Source organism: Falco punctatus, assembly GCF_963210335.1.
Source record: "Falco punctatus genome assembly, chromosome: 4".
In the NCBI taxonomy this organism is placed as follows: domain Eukaryota; kingdom Metazoa; phylum Chordata; class Aves; order Falconiformes; family Falconidae; genus Falco; species Falco punctatus.
The window spans coordinates 16,553,568-16,575,800 of record NC_137583.1 but is presented as its reverse complement, the minus strand read 5'-3'; the positions used below and the strand labels follow the sequence as shown (position 1 = coordinate 16,575,800).

The window sequence follows — 22,233 nt, the reverse complement described above, 5'->3', positions numbered from 1 at the left end:
TTTTTGGGGTCAGAGAGGGAAGGACTGTCAGAAAGCAACCTTTGGAGCTGTTGCAACTAGTGAAAGCTTTCTCTGTCCTAATATAATGCACATTTTTTTCCCCTCTAAATCTCATTTTTCTGTAAGCAGGCTGGCTCTTTGACTCTCAGATTTTTCCCAGCCAAACGTGCCAAAGGATGGCATGAGTTAATGGGCTACTGACAAGAAAGATGCTTGTTCTTTAGGCATCATTATTGTTTCTGTTTGCCTTTTTTAATCAACACACAGATAGATGTTCTCGGACAAAAAAGAAATAATGCATCAGTCGAGAACTGTTCCTAGAACAACAATATAAAATATACTTTGTTCTGGGGGCTAGCTGTGCCCCCAGTGCTCGGGGGGTGGGGAGCGGGGTGGGCTGGGAAGCCGCCTCACTGCTCGCCCTGGTCCCGTTTGCCACTTGACTGAGCATTTGCTCGCGGGCCCGCGGGCAGCCCTTCCTTTGTCCATGGAGGTGAGCTCACGTGTTCCAGCGTTTCATGGGCTGCAGGGAGAGGAAAAAACCCAACCGTTTTGCTCTCGTGCAGTGGCCAGATGGCCCGGGGGGAGGAAAACTCAGGGCTTCAGTGAAGCACTTGGAGGACATGTTTGCTGTGACCTGCAGCACATCCTTCCCAAAAGCTCAGCTGCAGAGCGGTGAAGAAGCAGCTGTTAATGCTTCTCGCACACGCTCTTCTCTCATGCTTCCCCCATCTGCTGTCCTCCCCTCCGTCCGCCTGGCTGGAGCCTGCTGACTGTCAGGTTTTTGGGGCAAAATGCCTGTTTTGGTGCATATCTGCACATTTCTAGCAAAGGAGGGACTGCAGCCATTTTGCTGCAAGTTGCTTATAGTAGTCACCGAGTGTTGTGCTTAAGAGCCACGTAAATCAAAGGTGAGCCTGTGCTTAAGACTTGTACAGCTTGGGTTGGGTAGCCGAGGATGGAGTAAGGAGACTGTGCTCCTTGCTCTGTGACATGGCTTCATTGGGTTGGAAGAGGAGCTGATAAAATCCCACCCATCGTCTTGTCTCTCTTTTGTCCACAAGCCTAGCGCTCCAGCCTGTATAAAAGCATTCCGCTCATTATAACGGAGGAAGAAAAAACAATTACGCTAAACCAAATTTAGCTGGGAATAAAACGGACTGTTAACGTACTGTTCATTTGCAAATTACCCGGCAGCATTCGGCCCCCCCAGCGGCACGCTGCGGCGGGTGTGCAAACACGCGCTGTGCACACGTGCGGTGCAGCACCCCGCCGTGCCGGCCAGCCCACGCTGTGCACAGCAGTTTCTCAGGTAACGGGGGCTTTTGCCATGAACAACAGCTTAAACAAGTGAATAAATGTTATAATTGAAACCTCAGGAGCTTTGCTTACGGCTCTGACCAAGAGTGCTGTGCATGCAGCAGGCGTGTGCTCCCCAGGGTTTTGCTGGCAGGGGACAGAGTATCTCCATCAACTCCTTTATTTAGCCCGGGGTGGGCTGGCGGGGGCTACCCCAAATGTGGCTGGCTGCAAGGCAAGGGTGTGCACTCAGATCCCTGAGGCCGGCTCTTTCCGCTTCCTTTTGGAAAAGGGGCCCCAGCAGCCAAAATAAAGTTAGGATGGGGCCGCAGTAGCAGCGAGGGACAGGGCTGTCATCTTCTCTGTTACATACTTAACCAAGGCAGCACAAATTCCTCATTATGGTTCAGCTGGAGGCTTTTTTGTTTTTTTTTAAATAGGCAGCATACTATTGCTTTGACTTCAAGGACTTTATGGAGAACTTCTTGCATTCCTTTGCTTTATGATCGGAAATATCCCCATTTAATACAAAATAGCTTGAGGCTCAGTCCTGCTGCCTTTCCCAGCATTGAGTAACTCCCGAGCAAAGACCTGCAGCCTGCAAGGAATTAGAAATGGGCTTAACTTCACACACTGGAGCAACCCTGCTGAAGGGCTTTCAAGAGCAAGCCTGGGTGCGTGTCGCTCGTAGGGGCTGCGTGCGTTAAGTGCAGTGTGAAGTGATGTAGGCAGGCTGAGTGTGACCCTGTGCATCTTCCCCCTCAAGGTATTGACCAGGGCCAGATGACGTATGACGGCCAGCACTGGCACGCCACTGAGACCTGCTTCTGCTGCGCGCAGTGCAAGAAGTCTCTGCTGGGACGGCCCTTCCTGCCCAAGCAGGGGCAGATCTTCTGCTCCAGGGCTTGCAGCGTTGGCGATGACCCCAACGGCTCCGACTCCTCCGACTCTGCTTTCCAGAGCGCACGAGCCAAGGAGTCCCGCCGCAGTGCCAAGATCGGCAAGAACAAGGGGAAGGGCGAGGAGGGGGCACGCAGCCCATGCAACCAGTTGCAGGTCACCTCCAACCGCCTCTCCACTGACGTGGACCCGCTGTCCCTGCAGATGGATTTGCTGAGCCTGGCCAGCCAGACGCCGAGCCTCAACAGGGACCACTTGTGGAGGAGCCGGGACGAGCTCTATCACTACGGGAGCAAAATGGAGCAAAGTCAATCCCAAAGCCCTCTGCAGCTTCTCAGCCAGTGCAACATAAGGACCTCCTATAACCCCAGCCAGGTCCCGAGCTCGCAGCCGGATTTATGGGCGAAACATTTCAGCAACCCAAAGAGGAGCTCCTCGCTGGCGATGAAGAGCCATGGTGGCAGCTTCATCCAGGACTGCAGAGAGGACTATTACTCAGGGAGACTTCGCTCACAGGAAAGCTACAGTGACATGTCCAACCAGAGCTTCCCTGAGACCAGAGGAAGTCTCAAAGTCCCCAAGTACGAAGAGGAAGAGGAAGGTGGGATGCCGACACCGCAGTGCCGCACCCGGCACCCCATCAATGCCCTCAAGTTCACAGAGGACCTGACACCCACCGAGCAGACTCCCCGTGGCTCCATGGAGTCCCTCGCGCTCTCCAATGCAACAGGTACGTCACCTCCGCTCCTGTCACCTTGCCACCACCCCAGGACCTCCTCCATCCGATGGGGTCCCTTGTGTGGGTCAGTGCCATGATGGGTGTCTTCCCATTACGGGGGTGACGGGCAGCTTGGGGACGGCCGTGCGGTACCCTGGGCTTGCCTGCCTGGCTGCAGTGTGCCCAGCAGCCCCCTCTCGCTTTGCTTGCTTGTTTACTAAATGCAGGGCTTTGTAGATGACTGGCCTTTCTTTGTAGCTCAAAACAAATGTTTTCAGGCTCTTTAATCCTCCCTTTTGTGAAGAGGGGAGAAAAATCAAGGCCAGCTGCTAACACAGAGGCTGATTCCAGCCTTCAGTGCTTGAAGGACTGCTGTCAGCTGCTCTTGCAGGCTAAAAATATTTTTAAATGCTTTGAAATAGGCCCAGTTAACCCCGTTTGCATGTCACGCAGTCCTTGAGCATGTGACTAGTTAAAAGCAATTCCTCCCCATTTACACATGGCTCTGTTTCCCCTCTTCCTCAATCCCCTGGTAGAAACTGCAGGGAAAAGCCAGGCAAGATGCTTGTCCCGTCAGGCTGAGCCCATTTCTCATGAACACATCCCAGGGTAGTATTTCTCAGTCTTCTCACCCCGAACATATTTGGGTTTCATTCTGCGGCTGCAGGGATGGGTGTGCATGCACGGACGTGTCTGCAGCAGGGCTGTGGTCCGCAGCTCAGCACTGGGGGGGCTCAGTCCCCTGTGCACCCCCTCCTGCTGTAGTTTGCTTTATTGGACAGCTGCGCTCGTCTGGCACAGCTATCACTTTCTTCCGAGCCCCTCGGCGGAAAACTTCTTGGAAAGGAAAACACTGAGCCTGGTTTGCTTGCCAGAGACACTGCCTTGATTTTTCTTTGCCTCTCCCCCAGCTTTTCTCTGTTCCAGCCAAGCATTGCTTGGATTTGGGCAGGTCCTGCACCCATCTCCTGCAAAACGTCTGTCTTGCTGTCAGTGGCAATGCAGCGAGCAGCCTGGGGAGTGTGTGGTACCCTGTCCCAAGGGCCCCCCATGGGATGCTGGTACCAGGTGGTGGGGATGCGCCAGCGAGCATTGCCAGACCCCGCAGATCTGAGCACCCCTGAGCCCGATCTCGGTGCTCTGCCCCACCTGGATGGACAGGTTTGCTCTGCTACACCCGTGCCTCCTCGCCTTGCTCCTGGGTTTCAGTGTGTTTGTTTAGGGAAGCTGCCAGCCCCGTGCCAAAATGTGAGATGATCTCTGTGTTCAGCCAGGATCTCCCTACCTGGCCAGTGGCAAAGCAAGGCGGGAGAGGAGAAGCTAATGAGCTGGAGAGGGTTCTGCTCAAACAGCCTCGTGTATACACAGAGGAAAAATAGATGGGAAATGGCGAGGGAGTTGGGAATTGCTCTCCAAAACAAAATTTCCCTAAGTAAAGCTCCACATTTCCAAAGCCACTCATGTGTCTGAAAACTCATATTGTGTAAACCCCATCAGTACAGAGAGTCTTGAGCAACACAGAGTTCAGATGAGCAATCTCTGAGTATTAGAGGAGCTGTTGCATGCTTTGGAGCTGAAGTGTAACAAGTTATCAGGGATACAGGTCAAGAGACGGGAAACATGGCAAGGCCTTCGTATTAGAGTGAAAATCATTCTATCTTTCGTTTTAGAAGCCCATTTTTAAAACGCTGGGAGGGAGACTTTCCACAGGCATCCATCCTACATATGCAGCCAAAATATGAATTCCCTTACGTGTAGTGCCTGCCTTAGGGACTCGCTTCTTTCCTGCTTTCTGGAGCAGATGCTCAGCATGATGGGGCTTGCAATGAATTTAAGCAGTTTCTCTGCAGAGTAAGGTGATAACATTTTTATTAATGTGTAAGATTCTAATAATTTTCTTTGCTCTGGGACCTGGCTCATCTTGAGCTGGGAGGCACTGCAGCAGTAACAGGCAGGTCCCCCAGGACCCTGCGCAATTATGGAGGTCACAATTATGATCCCATTTAATTGGCAGTGTTTTGAGGACGGGGAGATTTGGTGACCTGGCTGAGGTCTATGGCAGAGCAGGTTTTTGGGCAGGAGGTGTCAGGACACAGCAGCTCACTGCCTGGCTTTTTCTGTCCCCACACTCCCTGCCGGGGCCGAGCAAGCTGCCCAGCAAGCACTGCCATGAAGTCCCCCACAATGCAGCCCAGGGGTCCGGCTCACCCTGTGCCCTCCACCCCGTGTGCCCCAGGCTCTGCTTTGCAAGAGGCTTCCAGGCATCCACATACAAGGTCCCTTTGAGCTACCGATGCTGCACAGTTGCTCCACCTTATAAAGTGAAATAATTAACACCGCATCCATCTAACATTTTATGGCTTTGCTGAAAACGTTCCTTTTTTTTATAGGGAGCTGAAGGGCAAACAGTCCCTGCCCTGCAGAGCACATGTTAAAAGCTGGTCCCTCCCTGGCAGCAGATTTTGCTGTGATGTTTCTATTAGAATCTAACTACTAATTAGCTGGAGACGCTGGTGGAAGCAGATAACTCACGGGGTGTGCAGCGGTAGTCCCTGTCCTCTGGCCAGAGGGCTGCCTCCTGTAAGGAGAGATTGTCCCTAGGATATCTGTAACGCGTTCGGTGCTGGGTCAGGGGTCACCCACTGGGTGGGACAAGATCTATGGTGACTCCCAGTCTCCTGCAAGACCCCAGGTTTTCACCTTACCAGCCAGGCTCTACTTGATCTCTTCAAAGACAGTTCCTTGCAAGTTAGTAAAGAGATGGGACACTGTTAATGCTGGGCACTTGCCCTTAAAATGCTCGGCTGTGCTCTGCTGTCTCACCATGGCTCGCAGTGCACCAGCACACTTGAATTGCAGAGGTAGCTGTGACCCTCCCGCTCTGTTTCAGGGTTCAGATTAGACGGGAGGGTCTCTGCTGTCCTCCGGTTTGTGCTTGTGTAGTTGCCACAAGTGCTGATGTGATTTAAACGCGTCCACTGGCAAAGGGCAGAGTTCCCTGCTGCTACAGGGCATCTCTCCTTTTTTCCCACATTTCTGTCGGAATTCATCTGTCTGCCGTCAACTGAAGGCTACAACAGACTCCAATCCACTACAGCTTCTTGGAGAGTGGGTCCTTCTCCTGCCCAACGTGGCTGTTAGATGGAGAGGCAGAGAGCAAAACACATTTTCCAGCACATTTTCCAAGGGAGAGCTCATTTTTGCTGATTTTGTATTATCTTTCCTTTTTTCTTTCCTTTGGCTGCTTTTGCCTTTTTTTTTTTTTTTTTTATGGCATTAGGAACAATACAAAACAGTGAATGCTGTAGCAATGTTTACCCCGTAGGACCTTTCATTAAGCAATCAGGACCAGACTAAGATGGAGTTTGTCCAGAAAGCTTTTCTCATGAGGAGGAGCCTGGTCCTACCAGAGGTTAATCACTTCCCAGAAGATACTTGGTCCATCACAGCCCTGCTCCCAGTGCTTGTGCTCTGCCTTGCTCTGCCTGTGCTTGTGTTGCCCTCTAAAATTTGCAGGCACTGTACGTGCCTAGCAGCTGAATTAGAAATCAAGAGCTGATCTCTGCTGATTCCAAGCAGTCATTTCCACAAAATGCCAGCTGGTCAAATAGCCCACTTAAGAAAGTACCTGCGGGCTAAACATTATTCTCTGGGAACAGTGTCTTTGTGTGCAGCTTGCAGAGAGCTGACGTGCTTTGGAGGTAGGAGGCGTGTTGAACGGTGATGCTCTTGTATGCAAAAGGAGAAATAGATTTCAAGTATTCCTTCAGCAACTGAGCTTGGGTGAAGGTAGCAGCCTTGTCTGTCACAGGCATAAACCCAGGAAAACAAGAAGTTAAGCTGGTGCCATTACAGGGTGGAATGGGCTGTCACATGTATGGCACACGTTTCTCCTCTCCGAAGGCCTCCCACAGCTTGTTTTTCCAGGACTAGACAACTGTGATATACCCAGAAAGCAGAGAGAAAAAAACTATGGATATGCACATGGGTCAGTCAGCACTGATCCCTGCACGTCTGAGTTGCAGAGTGACCCGATGGCATCATCTGCTTCTAGTCCCCTCTTCTTCGTCTGCCTGAGGAGGAGCTGAAAGGTGGGGTGCAGCCAGGGGGAGAAGGAAGAGCCCTTTTTCTGAGGGGCAGGGCTATATTTTCTGGAGAAGCATTCAATGGCCCAGTCTCTTCTGCACCGAGGGCTTGGGAGCAGCTCCGGAACAGCCGCAGGGATAGCAGTGGGAGGGCGAGGGGGCTGGGGGCTGGTGCCCATACCCATGTCCCCAGTGGCGCTGCATCCCACAGGTGTTCCTTGGCCCCCTGGGCTGGAGAGGGCAGCTGCCCCGGGCGCTTCAGCTGAGTTATGCAAGTCAGAAAATAACACATTGGCCATTCCTGACTTTTTCTAAGAAAAAGGAGGCTCCCACCTCTCCCATGCGCTCCTACCACCCTCTTTCCCACAGACACGGGCAGCATAAAACTACTCCAAGTCAGAAGATGGGATCCCTGGGGAGATTTTTGCAATTTTGAATCACAGATGTAACATTTCCCAGTCCAAGCTGGGTCATTTTGAAACCCAGCATGCGAAGACAGAGGTTTTCCATCCCAAGGGGCCAATGCCAAAACACTGTAAAACTGCCAGGAGTTTTTTTTCTCTCCCTCACCCACCTTTTGCTGCTCAGCCATGGGAGGTTTGGTGGGCTTACCGTGGGGGCCAGCCACGTGCAGACTTCCACCCCTTCTGTCTCATGCATGGGCGTGCCAAAGCCGTGGGGTAACAACCAAACCAGAGGCAGAGCCGAAATGGATTTCTGGAAGGAGATGTTGGGGGAAGCAATAGCATCTCGCCCCCAACCCAGCGTGCCGGCCACCCTGGGAGAGCGCAGGCGCTGGAGGCGCCGACACAGGGGTTACAGGGGTGCTTCTGGTGAAAATCCAACCCCTTTCTCAGGCAGCACCCGTGTGTAGGGGCTTCCTCGAGTGATCAGGATGGAGGGACTGATCGCATGGGAAACGGGCTGTGACACCCGTGGGATGGCCTGGGGGGACACACCATGGGAGGCTGTCAGGACGGTGAGCACTCTGCTTTCCCCCAAATTGTTTACTTTCCATGGTTTCCACTTATAGAAGGGTTCTGCTTTATTTCTGCACACCCTGAGGTCGCTCAGAAGTGAGACGAAGCTGAGCTATAAACAAAGCCCTGGGCAGGCTGTTTCTCCTGAAGTTCCTTTTTAGTTCTCAGGGTTGAACTTGAAATAAACCCTGTTTCAGGGGAGGTGAGGATGTGCCTGCTTGGTGCTATGAGAGAGAGAAGGCTCTGGCATGGGGGGCTGGACACAAGAGATGCGGTACCGTCCCCTCCTGCGCCTGTATAGCTGCATTTCAACAGCCTGTCGGGGCTGGGCGCGGGGTTTTGGTGCAGGCAGGCACCCATATGGGGCTCAGGTGGCGAGGGCTGCGATGCACAGGTGTATGTGTACACTATGATAAATGTAAAGGCAAGAAGCAAACATCAGCACAGCCCTGTTTGTCTGCAATATCCTAAACCAGAGCGTTTTTGCATTCCCCAGCCAGGGTGGAGCAGGCGATGCTGTCTCTGCAGTGGGATGTTAGCTGCTGTGTTAGCCCAGCTTCGCGGGGAGTTTAATTTAATGGGGGCTGGGAGCTGCTGCCCCTCACTGGGGACTTCGTTCCCAGCCTTGCACCCAGCGTACGTGCTCTCTGTGGGCCCTTTGCTGTCATTTGCCGACTCGTTTAATAATTCATAACTAATGCAACTTGCAGCCCCGGTTTAGCAAAGCACACGGTGAGATTTAAGCACCTCCGAGTGGTTTGTTGTGGCAAGGTTGTAGAGGTGATGCTCACGAGGAATATCTTTGTGCCGTTGCTTTGCTTATTCTGTTGTTATTTCCCTTGGCAATGTTTATGGGATAAACATGGTTCATAATAGGGGTGGGGAAGGACTTCAGAGGGGGTGGTACAGCATGTTCTTAGCAAACTTTAGTGTTAATCAAAAACCTGCTTTGTGTTCCTGGCACCGTAGCCAGCTGGAGTTCTATATCGAATGCCCGCAGCCAAGCTACAGCTTTCACTTGTGCTCATCTGAAAAGCGTGTGTTTCCAAGGCTCCAGGGTGAAATATTGAGCCTGGCAGCCCCATGCAGTGGAGAACGGCAGCAAAGTAACCTGCCGTGTCCACGTGTGCTATGGTGCTGGCTGCAATCTGGCCGTGGGACAGCCACCGGCCCGTGCACCACGCTGGTGGCAGCAGGTGCCATCTCTCCTCTTCCAGTGCAAGAGCCTCTAGGGCAGGTGCTGATGGATGGGCTCAGGGTCTGAGCGCATCGTTTTGCAGAAGGGAAGTCTGGTGGGGTCGGCACATCACACCTGGGTTTGCACCCCTGGAAAGGGCTCGGGGATGTGGTAACAACTGTCCCATGCTGTGGGCCAGAGGCAGGGCTACTGCGCCCCTGGACGGCCTCGGGAAACAGATTCTGAGGTTTCCGTGTTAGAAAAATACCACTGCTGCGTGGTGGGGTCTCCCCTCGTGTTCTCTTTCTTCCAGGTTAGGGCTTGCACGGGTTATTAGCTGTGTTCCCAGATGAAACACTTCATTAAGAGGGAGCTGCAGTGGCTGTAAATAAATACTGGTAATTTAAGAAGATTGGGCCTCAATGCGCTGGTGCAGCTCTGAAATGGGGAGTGACTGCAGGAGAGGAGGGTCGGTGCCACGGTTGCACCACCCAGGGTAGCATGGGAACGGAGACCCGGAGCATCCCTGCGTGTGCCCGGGCATCTGCCACTTTCTGGGGCCCAGGAGATGCTCTGGTGCCGGAGCCTGCCCCAACTGTCTTCTGCTGAGGTTGCACAGGAAGAGTTTTCCTCTTCTCCAAGCTGAAATTGTCTTTGTAAGAGGTCAGCAGACCTAGAGAATAATGCATTCCCCTCCTCTTTGCAAGCATTTTTTTCCACATTTGAAGGCTGTTATTATATCCCCTTCAGCCTTCTCTTCTCTAGACTAAACAACCTCTGTTCTTTCAAACTTTATTCCTAGGTTGTATTTTCTAGATGAAATATTTTAGATAAATGGTTATTGCTGTCCTCCCAACTCGCTGCAGTCAGTGAAGCACTCCTGGCTCGCTCCCGCTATGCCTTGCTGGGGTTTTGTGGCTCTGTGGAGAGGGACAGGAGCATTTAGGGAGCTTCGAAAGCCTAATCTGAGCCTGACCTCTGCTCATGATGCTTCACACCTTGCGTTGGTGTAAATGTAAAGTTAAGCCTGGAGGCACCTTTGTGTTCACATGGGTTAGAAGTTGCATTGTTGACCTGGTAACTGCTCTGGGCACTGTCAGAGTCATGTGGAACTCTCGGTTGTCTTCAGTGATGCTATAAAAGCTCAGCTTTGCTCCTCAGGGAGCAGAAGAAATTGTTTGCTGCCACCGTGAGCAGATAAAACAAAGCTTTCCTGGCCCCTGGCCACCCTGCTTGCTGGGTCACTCCCTGGTGTGGCTCCCAAAGAAAAGCTTGTGCACGTGCAGCCTGCCAAATCGGCCTGGGAAGGTGCATTTGGCCCTCAGCAAGGAACGTTTCCCATTGTGTCGTATGCAGAAATGAAGCCGTTGGGTCTGGGGATGGCTTTGCTGCAGCCTCTTGAACATGAGCTCCATCACACCCCGAGTGCCCTGGCGATGCTGGTGTGTGTACGTGCAGTGTGCTGGATTCCTTTTACAATCAACATTTCCCCAGCAATTCAAGATCTTAAAATGTGTGTGCTTAATTATAATCAGGCCGCCTGGATGAACAGCCAGAAACATCCCCTGGACCTAATAATCACTGATTAAACCTTGCACTCCGAGCATGAGCCATACGTGTATTGCACTGAAATTGCTGCCCCCTGGGCTGACCAGCACTTTGAAGGGGAAAAGACAAAAGCAGTCACAGCGTCTGCTGGAGGCCTGCGCAGGGGGCTGGAACCCCCCATCCTGCATAAAGTAAACCTGTGAAGCACTGGTTCTGCCTTTCCCGGAGCCGGGAGCCCCATTTATCATGGCTGGCTTTACTCCTGGCAAAAAGAAACAGAGGTTTCACCGCGCATCGTCCCGCTCGGCCACCGCAGCTGCATGCAGCACTCCTGCCGGTGATGTGGAGGATGCACGTGTGTCTTAATTTGAGAGTAGGGGTTTGCTCTTTCCGTGTCTCTGGAACCTGTCCCGAGATGCTTGGTTTTATTCTGGCTGGATGCAGGACTGGAGGAGAGAGGTGGCCGTGGTGGGGGAGCCGAGAGCTGTGGGTACCACTCGATGCGGCTGGCTGCGCAGGGGGGGCGAAGCACTGGCTCGCCCCTTACCCCTGTGAGGCGGGATGAGGTCGGCCCCTCTCCAACGATGCTGCCAAAATCAATCTGCTGATGCCGCAGAAGCATCCTGCAGTGTTTGGAGCTGTATTCCCCTCACAGCGCTGCCGTTGCTCGTTCTTATTGCAGAGCTGCGCCAGTTCTCTTAATGAAGGGTTGCATAAATGTCACCGAGGGCTCATTTTCCTTGGCATCAGCTATTGTCTGACAGATCTGATGAAGGCCACATTCGGCTGTCAGCGGCCGTGATTCACGTTCGGATCAGCTCCACGGGCAATCCCGCTGTTATTCTGGCTTTTCGGGAGGTCTTTGTGCATGTTACCGAGTTGCTTTTCCCTCCCGGGGGAGCTGCTGGGCTCCTCCATGGTGGCACAGGAGGGACATGGGGAGCAGTGCCTGATGTGCCAAACGGCATCGCTGGGATCAAAGGCCGGGATCACAGCTCCAGCGGGGAGGAGGCACGTGCTGGGAATTGCCCGCTCCCATAACGGGAGCAGGGAGCACGGGCAGGCAGGTCCCCAGGGGGGACGGGGAGCCTGTGCAGGACTGTTTCCAAAGAGAAGTGGGCAGGGTTGGGTTAGTTCGCTTCTAGATCAGTGTGGCTTAGGAAAAAAAAAGGCATGAAGCTGGTTTGAAAAGTGTGTGCTTTTCAAAACAAAGCATGGCTTTTCCTTTTTTTTTTTTTTTTTTTTTTTTTTTAACCCAGCCTCTCCCTTTTCCTGCGGCGTTCAGGGATCTCCTTTGCTTTACCTTCCTCTGTAATCATAAACTCCAGAAACATCCCCATTAACAGCAGAAAAGCAAAAGAGCTGAGAGAAATGGCTGCAGCAGCTGGGACTTGGGGAGCAAAGCCAAACCATGTGAGACCCAGCGGCGGCTTGCACTCAAGTGCTAAAGCTCTCCCCAGTGCCACTGAGTGGAAGATTTGGAAAACCTTGCCCATCTTTGCAGGATCTGTTGATCTTATTAAGGCTGAGTCCAAAGAAACCCTGAAGCAGCTCGTGAGCAGGGTTAGTGACAGCAGCCCTTGTTCTTGTTCAGGTTTGGCAGGCAGCAGTTAATGCCGAAGGAGCTGAGCTCTTGATGAAATGTAAGCAGCTTTTGTTAAGGCAAAAAGAAGTTTATTCTTGAATTGTGGGTTGGGTTGTTGGTTTTTTTAATTAATTTACAAAGTCATAAATTCTCAGCGATTGCATAAGGGCTGTGCGTCATGTTGAAAATCCTGCTGATGGTGCACAGCTCTCCACGTTTGGTCTGCATGGGGAGGTTGTCGGAGAGGGATGGGGAGAAGGGCGCCAAAGCAAACACTCTGCATTTGATTTGGGATGAAATGGATTTCCTTTGAAATAGCTTGCGAAACATGTTGTCCTGAGCTTGCAATGCAAGCGCTGACTGCTGCCAGTTGTCAAGCCAACATGGAGATAGTCAGAAAATAGTCAGGAAACACCCATAAAACAGGCCAAGGGCTAGGGCAGTGTGCAGCGCATTGAGTTTCTTGTTGATGGGCAGGTGTTGAGCAGAAACCCCCCTTCTCTGCTGCCAGGTGAAGGCTTTCTAGGCTGGAGGAAAGCACCTTGCGGGAGCTCAGGTCTGGCTGGCACGTGGGAGAGACCCCGTGGGCCACCTTCCCAAGCAGGGCAGCCCATCAAGCTGGAGCTGCTGTTCCTGGCTCCTGCCCACGTGCAGCTCGCCAGGGATAGCCTGACTCTTCTGCAGCAGGACAGCTCTTACAGGGAGCTCCAGCAGACCCTCAGGTGTTTCCTTGCCTCCTGGGAAACCCGACTGCCTGCACATGGCCATGGCTGCGCCTTCAGTCCCCACCATGGGTGACATTCAGGGGACCTGTGGAGTGCAGCATGGTGACGAGCCTGAATTAGTCAGTGGCCCCATTTTCAGCTGCCCCTGACGTTGTTCAGTCCTTCCAAACATTTTGTTGTTGCACAAGGTGTGGGTGCCGGATCATGGCACCCTAGTTATCTCAGCATGCAGGAGGCCTCAGGTTACCTCTGACGCATAATTTCTCACTGGCATCACTAGTTATTCCTATCAAGTTACACTCAGTGTAGACATATGGGGAAGGAAGTCGTGAAAAGCAACTTGGAGTCCAACTCAAAACACCTTAAATTGGTGTGATTTCCCCAAAGGAGGAACTGCCTGCTCTTTAAAGAAAAAAAAAAATCATCCTCTTGAAAGGGTTCTTCAGGACAGCATCTAAACCACCAAGTTATTTTTTAAAGCAAGTCTTGGGCCAAACCCAGCCTTCTCCCTGCATCTCAGCTGACAAAAAAATTCTCCTCCTTAACTCTCTTTTTTTTTTTTTTTTTCCTTCCCCTTCCTTTGCCCTTTCCCTGCAAAGGCCTCTCAGCAGATGGTGGAGCCAAGCGCCAGGAGCATCTCTCCAGGTTCTCGATGCCTGACCTGAGCAAAGACTCAGGCATGAACGTCTCGGAGAAGATGAGCAACATGGGGACCCTGAACTCCTCCGTGCAATTTCGCAGCGCCGAGTCCGTCCGCAGCCTGCTGTCGGCGCAGCAGTACCAGGACATGGAGCCGAACCTGCACGGCCTCGCCAGCCCCCTTGGGTACCGAGAGCGGCCGTCGCACGGGCAGATGCACCAGAGCTTCGACTACGGTAGCGGGGTGCCCGGGGGCAAGCTGGGGGCGCAGGAGGGCTCGAGGCACACCCCCATGAGCGAGCGCACGCGCCGGCGAACTAACCTGCGGGATGATGACCGGCATTACCGCCCGCACCGGCCCCGGCGGTCTCGCCGTTCCCGGTCGGATAACGCCCTGCACCTGGCCAGTGAGCAGTGCTGCCGGCTGAAGGAGAGACCCTTGCTGCGAGCCAGGGAAGACTACGACCAGTTCATGCACCAGAGGAGCTGCAGAGAGACAGTGGAGCAGGGTCCCCGCAGGGACGTCTATGGCCACTGTCCCCGGACGGTGTCAGATCTCGCCTTGCAGAACCACTTGGGCGAGAGGTGGGGGCCCTACTTCGCTGAATACGACTGGTGCTCGACCTGCTCATCCTCTTCGGAGTCCGACAACGAGGGCTATTTCCTCGGGGAGCCAATTCCCCAACCCACCCGCCTCCGGTACGTGACCAGCGAGGAGCTCCTGCACAAATACGGCTCGTACAGCGTGCCCAAGTCTTCCACACTGGGTGGCAGGGGACAGTTGCACAGCCGGAAAAGACAGAAGAGCAAAAACTGTATCATATCCTAATGGCATCCTTGCTAGGCACCTTGGGAGAATGTAAATTAACTCACAAACTTGCACTGTTTTAGATCATGTAAGTGCTTTTATTGTAACAAAAAAGACCTAAAGAGTAGGGATTTGTAAGGAGGTTGTAGACTGGCTTCTATAAATAGTCATGATCCTGGGCACGGTGAATATATTTTGCACATCTTTCTTTGGAGGAAAAAGAAAAAAACAAAGTTCACTTTAGCCTGTAATATTTACCCAGTAGTTTTTCCTCTTTCTCCCAGATACTGCCACCCTTTTGAGTTCTGTTTGTCCGTACGTTTTGGTTACCACTGTCAACTCTCATCATCAGTTTGCTGATAGCTTTTGCTTTCCAACACATTTTTGTTTTCCATTAGCCATGTCAGTAGGTAATTTGTCTCTCGGACAGTATGGGAGCCTAAGTTATTTCCACGATTGTTGTAAATGCAATGTAAATGCGAGTTTGGAGAAAATATTTTTGTATTTTGTAATATCAGAGGAATTTCTATATCTTAGAAGTCACTGGGAAAATACATGCGCATTCGGAATTGTTTTCAGCCAGAGCTAACCAAACATACTTTTGACCACCCTTTCCATTTCATTATCAGATTTCTTCAGTATATCAGTGACAGTTTGAATTGTCATTTGTTTTGAGGGTTTTTTTGTTGGTTTTTTTTTTTTAACCCTTTTTTCTGTTTTTTTGTTTGTTTTGATCCTGGTAAATAAAGAGAACATTTTCTGATTCATGAAATCTTGAAGAGGCCTTGGTGGCGTTTTGAAGTCTGCTCATGCCTGTGATTTGCAGGTACGCTCCATCAGTCAGATACAGGAATCCCGACAGCTGCAAAAGGGACTTTTTTTTTGATTATTATTATTATTATTAAATAGGAAACAACAGAACTACCAAATGTCTGCAACGTTGTAAATGACCAAAGCCGGAGAAGGAATTTTACACCTCTGTAGAGAACGCTGAAGTTACTAAACATTGAACTATTATTTGGAGTAAATAAAAGTGTAAATGGTGCAATTGTGTGATGTCAGCATGACGTTGTTTTGAATATAGACTTGTCTTATGGTGCTCTAGTCTCCTGGGTTATGTTAACTGCTGTTCATTACCAAGTGGAAGTCTCAATATTGCCTACTGCCTAACACGTAAGAGAACAACTGCAAACTGCTCCCGTGGGCCTGATCCTGCCCTGGCGAGACCCCCTCACCCCTCCGAGGCTGTTTGTGGCCGGGGCGGCTGGTCCCCCAGGGGGGCTCAGCCCCTGCCCGCAGAGCTAGGACAGCCCCACAGCAGCCTCGCCGTGGCACAAGTGTTCTATAAATAGGGCTCAGCTGTGTTGTGTTATGGTGGATGTGAGTTTGTTCTCTGTATGCTTCAAACCATTGGGGTCCGGCCATCGCAGCGCATCCCGGCGGCCAAGGCGGATGCCCCGCAGGATTGCAAGCCAATGCCGGGTTGTCCCAGTGCTTCCCAGCAAGGAGCAGGTTTGCAAAAGGGGCTCTTGGCACCCGAAGATGCGGGTTAGCGCCTAAGGGTGTTAAGGCAAAGCTGGGCTTTGAGCCGCAGGAGGGCGGAGAGGCTAAACCAGCTGCATCGCCCCACGTGCTGCCAGCATCTCAGGGTGCCCCTGCGCCTCCGCCAAGCCAGCCCCTGCCCTGCACCCTGGGGACGAGGGTCCCGCTGCAGGGACGGTGCCGGCACCCTGGCGTGCGCACAGGGATGCCCCATTGCCTACTCAAAGCAGCAGATGCAGAAAAATCTTGAAGATGGATGTCTCCATACCACAGACTATTGCTAGGAATTTTTTTGTTGTTTGTAAAGGACAATGTGATAATTATTATTCCTTTAAAAAGAAAAACAAAAAAAGAAATGACACTTAAGTATATTTAAAAAAAATTATGTTTTTTCCAGTTGGAATAAATGGAAGTATTCATCCAAAGGGAAGAGTCTTGCGTATGTTTTTTTGCTCTTAAGGAGCGTTGGTTAACTGTTAGAAAACTTCATTTTCATTTAGCTGGTCTTGCAAAAAAAGCACAAGAACCAGCTCAGCCCCATCCCTGACATGGCTTCAGCAGGCAGGGATAGCTGACAGAGGAGAATCTCCTGCACACTACACACCTTCCCCAGGGTTGCTGACCTGGACCCATTTTTTGGTTTGAAAAAAGCCAAATCTTCACCTGGTGTAAGTCAGCGCAGCTGAGCCAAAATCGCTGGCAGGCCTCTGGCTTACGCTGGGGAAGATGCAACCTGTAATTTATAAATAACAGCTTTTTTTCTTAGAAAGATCACAGATCCTTGCATGTTTTCCAAAACAGACCTGGTAAGTTTGGTAGGGCTATTGCTTTCAGTGACAAGTATGACACTGTAACTACAGGTTCTTATATAACTGGCATTTAACATGTACAATTTAATTCATTGTCAGTGATTAAAAGCACAATGAATGTTGTCTGTCAGCTCCGGTGCAGCAGAGCTGCTCTTTGTACAGCAGGAGGCTGAATCGCTGGGCAAATGGTAAAAAACTAATCCCCAGCCTTTCCCCTTTAACTGCTTGCTGCCTCTCCTCAGGAATAACATAACAAGCTTTAAAGACTCCTTGCAGCAGAATTTAAGTACCTTTTCTCATGCATTTTTGTACCAAAATCCAGGGCCCAGTGCCCCCCTGCATGGGACGCTCTTGCTGCTGGAAGCAGCTCTTCAAAGTCCAGTTCTCGCCGCAGAGCATCTCTGCATCCCTGCAGACCACCGCAACCCAGCTTTAATGCGGCGCTGGAATCAGAACAGACAGGCAACAAATTGGGGAAACAACAGTATCTCTCAGGTGATGCTTCCCTCCGTCAGGCCCTTCACCTTCACAACAGAAAGGTCTCAGATCACATTTTGTAAGAAAGACAGTGCTGGCAAATACTGAGCTGCTACAAATTTCAGCAATAAATGTAGATGCAGCTTCCAAACCTGTTTTATTATTCATATGGGCTCCAGAAGTCTCATACTTGGTTATGTATCTAGAGACACATGGTTTAAAAAAAAAAAAACAAACAAAAAAACACCCCCACAAAAAAACCACCACACCAAGAAAACAGAGAATGCTTTTTCTCTTTATCTTAGCCCATTTAGAGTATGATTAACCATTTCTGACAAACCTGCTGAGCCTGAGGGATGGAGCTACAAGTCTGTAAAATTTTGCTCCATCGCCATCTGGCCCTGCTGGTTTACCTCTCTGCGCACGCTGCACGCGGGTGCCAGCGCCCCGTGGGAGCAGAGGACATGTACAGCCACTTCATTTCACATCTCCAAGAACCGATTAAAGGTGACACCACCTGAGCTCAGGATGAGAGTCAGTGAGTCCAGTTCCTGGTGGGGAACCAGGCACATTTCTGGGGTCACTGTTTGGGAGTGGGAAGCTTTTTGCTGTGGCCCGGGACAGCTGTGCTGCCAGAGTCAGCCTGGCACACTGTTAATGTTGCTTAAATAAATAAATAATAAATAAATAAATAGATCTGATCAGATCTATTGTTGCCACAATTTTCCTCCATTAAGAAAAAAATCTTTTTTTTTTTTCCCTCCCCAAAAAAGAGTTCTTGTCAAGACCCACCCCGTGTGACCCCAGAGGGTGGGCTGCCTTTAGCGGCACCCTGGCCACCCTAGCCCTGCAGGGCTGACCACAGCTTTGCAAGGCATGGGGGATTAGGCTGCCTTTAGCAACAGGGCTGGGAGCATGCATCACCTCCACAGGCTGGTCCAGAGTACCCGGCAGCTGTTACCTCCATTGCAAAACCAACATCTGCATTGCACGCTTGGCCATTGCATCCTTCATGCCCACTCTCTCCAGCGGGATGCCGGGGTTCGGTAAGGCCCCTGCAACACCCCAAATGCCCCGGCACGGGCAGCACGTTGGTCCAAAAGCCACTGGAGCTGCACAGGAAAGCTTCCAGCACATTGAGGATTGATTTTCGGGAAGTCAAAAGCCACATAGCCTTGAACCCATGCAGATAAATTATAATCAGATGAGCAGAGCCTCTGAAGAAAGACACAAAAATAGGAAGTATGACATTAGAAATAATCAGAAGCACCCTGATATTTTATTTGTTATATGCAGATAAGCCCATATTTGCAAACAGCCCAAGTGGCTCTGGCTACAAAACCGCTGCCACACTCACGTGTGCAAGCAGCCTGCATGTGAGCCCCGAGCACTTGGTGGCTCTTTGTAAACCCTGTTGCTCATGAAGAGGGGTGGGTGGCAGTCTGGTTAATGACAGCAGTTAGATGAAGGCTGAGGGCTGCTGAGAAACAGGCATTCATTTAGCATCACAATTTAATACCCCAAAAAGACCTGCCCGTGCAGCACCAAACCTGGCACTGCTCTGCCGCTGCTGCCCCGGCTCCCCGGTCCCCTCCCCAGCTGCCAGCTAATCTGGGCTCCTAGGCTGGGAGCTGCCATGTTATCTGATGAACTTTGCTCTTTCAGGCTAAAAAAAAAAAAAAAAGATGATCCCTTTTCCTTGCATTTACATACAATTATGCTATTCTTGAAATCTAGGCTGTCCTCATTCTCCAGGAGATTATCTGCCACCTATTAAATGACCATCCTCCACAGCCAGGGGAAGCTCATTAGCTAAGAGCAATTTCAGAGGACTTTATTTTAAAGAGATTCTTTTTTGTTTTATGCAACACATTTTCAACCTTGATCCTTAAAACTACTAAGGAATTCAGCTCCTGTTTGAGTACAAAGGGGAGTTGGTGGCCAAGGGTGCCAAAGGCCATGAACAAGTCTCCAGAGAGCTGGGTCCCATTTCCAAAACAAGTCATGGCATATCCATACATTTATAAACTGTACCAAATAATTTTTTTTTTTTTTCCTCTTGTAAGGACTGGATCTTAATTCAGCCTCCAATGTGGGAGTCTCATTAACCAGGTCCCACCTCTCCATCTCCCATGAGGTGCTGCCAAGCCCACTGCCCTGCCAGGAGATCCAGGGCAACCGCAGCCACCAGCCACCCCTATCCCACCCTGCCATCACCACACACAAATTCACCAACCCAGACGCCTTCAGTATCCATTTTCTGAGTTGCATCAGCATGGTTTGTTCGGCTCCCTTAGCTTCCCTGACTGTGAGATTGCACCTTTCCATTCTTTTCCACAGACAAACACCGGCTGGTTGAAGGGCGTCAGCTCTGCAGCCGGAGGGCTCTTCGTACAGGCACGTTTTGCTTTGGAGAGTCCCACTGACCCGGGTCTCCCTTCGGAAAGGTCTTCCCATCTTCCACAGTTATTTCAATATTTTACAGTATTGAAAGAAAGAAAATAAACAAGAAGCTTTGACATCTAGGGCTAGATTTTTTAGACAGCAAGACAGTAAAACACTATTATAGTCACCTCTAGTGCCAAGAATGCCTACCTGAACTTGGGAGTAGGGTGGAAAAAAAGAAGAAAAAGAAAAAAAGAAAAAGAAAAAGCTTTCATTCTTTGTCTGCTGCCTCTGCCCATGGACAGTGGACTGCAGTGTTGTGTGCCTCCCTCCGTGTAATGGCATCAGCTTCATCTGCTCCCGGGGCTTCATCCTCACCTGGGAGGAGTGATGGAAGCCAGCTTGCAGGCTTCCTGATGGCACACTGATGCCTCAGTGATCAAAGACTCCTTATCTACAGCTCTACCTTCCTGCTTCTTCACTTCTTATTAATAACTCAGCAAACTACCAGCTTCCCTGTTTTAGGCAAGCCCAGACATTTGCTAAAGCATTCTCAGGAGAGTTTTCCTGTTGTAAAAGCAAATATTTATATATCTGCTGCTCTCTTAGAGGCTCTGGATATGATCAGCTCTTAAGGCAAGATTTAGCTGAAAGAGCTGATTTATTAAAATGGATAAACAAAGCCCTGTGAAGCAAGTTAATTCAGTATAAATAAAACATTAAACTCTGAAGAGCACACATCAGATCACAGTATATACATACACACACATACATATATGTGTGTATATATACACACACATATATATAATTCATACAATCAAATATACAGTCCTCCGGACTAGGATCCCATATCAACATCACCTCCAGCAGAAAGCTAGCCCTGAGCCAGCTCTGCGTATATTAGGCAATGTATATATTAGCACATGCCCTGACTTTTAATAAACCCAGCCACAGCAATCCCTTCAGCTGCCAGCCCTGCTTGTGCTCTGTGCCTCGCTTTCCCCATCTCCAAACCTCCACCACAGTGATGCTTTTACAAACCTCGGATGAAGGAGACTGCCAAAACAGCTCTAATTTAAACCAGTGGCTCTGGCTCAGGGTTGAAGCCAGTTTTGTTGGCACCTGGGTGTGAGCATGCTCGGGCCTCTGCCCCAGCCGTAGCTTGTTTCCTATCAACACAACCCTCCCTTAGATCCTTGCTGCTTGAAAGAGCTCAATTCAGCTGTATGTAAGATTATCTTTCTCTTTTTTTTCTGTAAGTCAGGCCTTAATTGTCAATTATTTGCTCATGAGTACTCTTTTATGGCTGATGCTGAAGCAGACTCAAGCAGTTTTTATTTTGGTAGTTGGCTTAATTAGCTTTTTTGGAAGAGTGAGGCAGGGCAGAGATGCATTCTTGCTGCTCATCACATATTCATTATTTACATTTTCAGTATCCCAAGTAACTCGGCACAGAAAACAAATAAATGAGGACTGAAATATATACAAAACATCTGGAGATGCTGCAATTCTGTAATTATTACTGCTCATTCACAATGCACAAGGGCTCTGCAGAGTGTCTGCTGGAAAGGTCATTATATATTGGCCTGATGGAGATTTCTGCTGTTGGGCTGGATGCTTCCAGAGAAGTTCTCCCTCCTCCTGCCCCATCTGCCTGGGTCAGGTCTCACCTTGACCTACCAGCAAAAGCCAAAGCAGCAAAATTTGCGGTCGGCGTTGGGAGGCAGCAGCCTCCAGAGCTCCCAGCCCACGTCAGTAAATGCAGCTGGTCAGATGAGGGCTGCTGAATGATTTATGTGCTGACTCTTCAAAATAGCAAATTCCACCACCACCACCACCAGCAGCCTGCTCCATCCTTCATCAGCTCATGTGGCTGGTGAGCCATTTATGAATATTTAGGAAGTTTGGCTAAATTCACAGATTCTTGTAAAAAAAAAATGCTAAGTGAAATATTTGCATGTCACAGTACACACCGTTCACATGGCTACAGGGGAGGAATGGGGAGCTGGGGAGGGCTGCTGCAAAGTCTTCATCCTTTGGGCCAAAATTTGCAAGATTTCAGGTCAGCAGATGTGATGCTGCCCTGTGCCCCCCCTGCAGCTCCGCACACCACCAAGGAGTTAAATTAAAATTTTGTCCTTGGGTACAACATGGGTGAAGTGGCAATTTCTTAGTGCCGGGGGAGGCCAAGCCCCATTGCAGCAGCATATGTGAGTGAGGGGAGCCCTCAGCGAGCCCCTCCGGGCGTGCTGGCATGGCGCCTACCTGGGAGGGTCTCACCCGCAGCCCTGGTGGGTGCTGCCAGCCTGGAAGGGAAAGGGAAAAAGGAAAAGGGAAAGGGAAAAGAAGGAGAAGAACAAAAAGGAGAAGGAGAAGAAGGAGAAGAACAAAAAGGAGAAGGAGAAGGAGAAGGAGAAGGAGAAGGAGAAGGAGAAGGAGAAGGAGAAGGAGAAGGAGAAGAACAAAAAGGAGAAGGAGGAGAAGGAGAAGAAAGAGAAGAAGGAGAAGGAGAAGAACAAAAAGGAGAAGAAGAAGGAGAAGAACGAGAAGGAGAAG

At 50.5% G+C, this 22,233-nt stretch overlaps 1 protein-coding gene across 3 annotated transcripts in view; it reads left to right on the top strand.

The window, feature by feature from the left end:
* PRICKLE2 (prickle planar cell polarity protein 2) overlaps positions 1-22,026 on the top strand; it is a 116,371-nt gene extending 94,345 nt beyond the window's left edge. For all 3 annotated transcript variants that reach the window (XM_080382777.1, XM_080382778.1, XM_080382779.1), the window contains 2 exons: positions 2,066-2,929; positions 13,617-22,026. In XM_080382777.1, coding sequence (XP_080238903.1) covers positions 2,066-2,929; positions 13,617-14,485 — 1,733 coding nt within the window. In that variant the 3' untranslated portion in view covers positions 14,486-22,026. The remainder of the gene's footprint in view (positions 1-2,065; positions 2,930-13,616) is intronic.
* Positions 22,027-22,233: the final 207 nt, after the last annotated feature.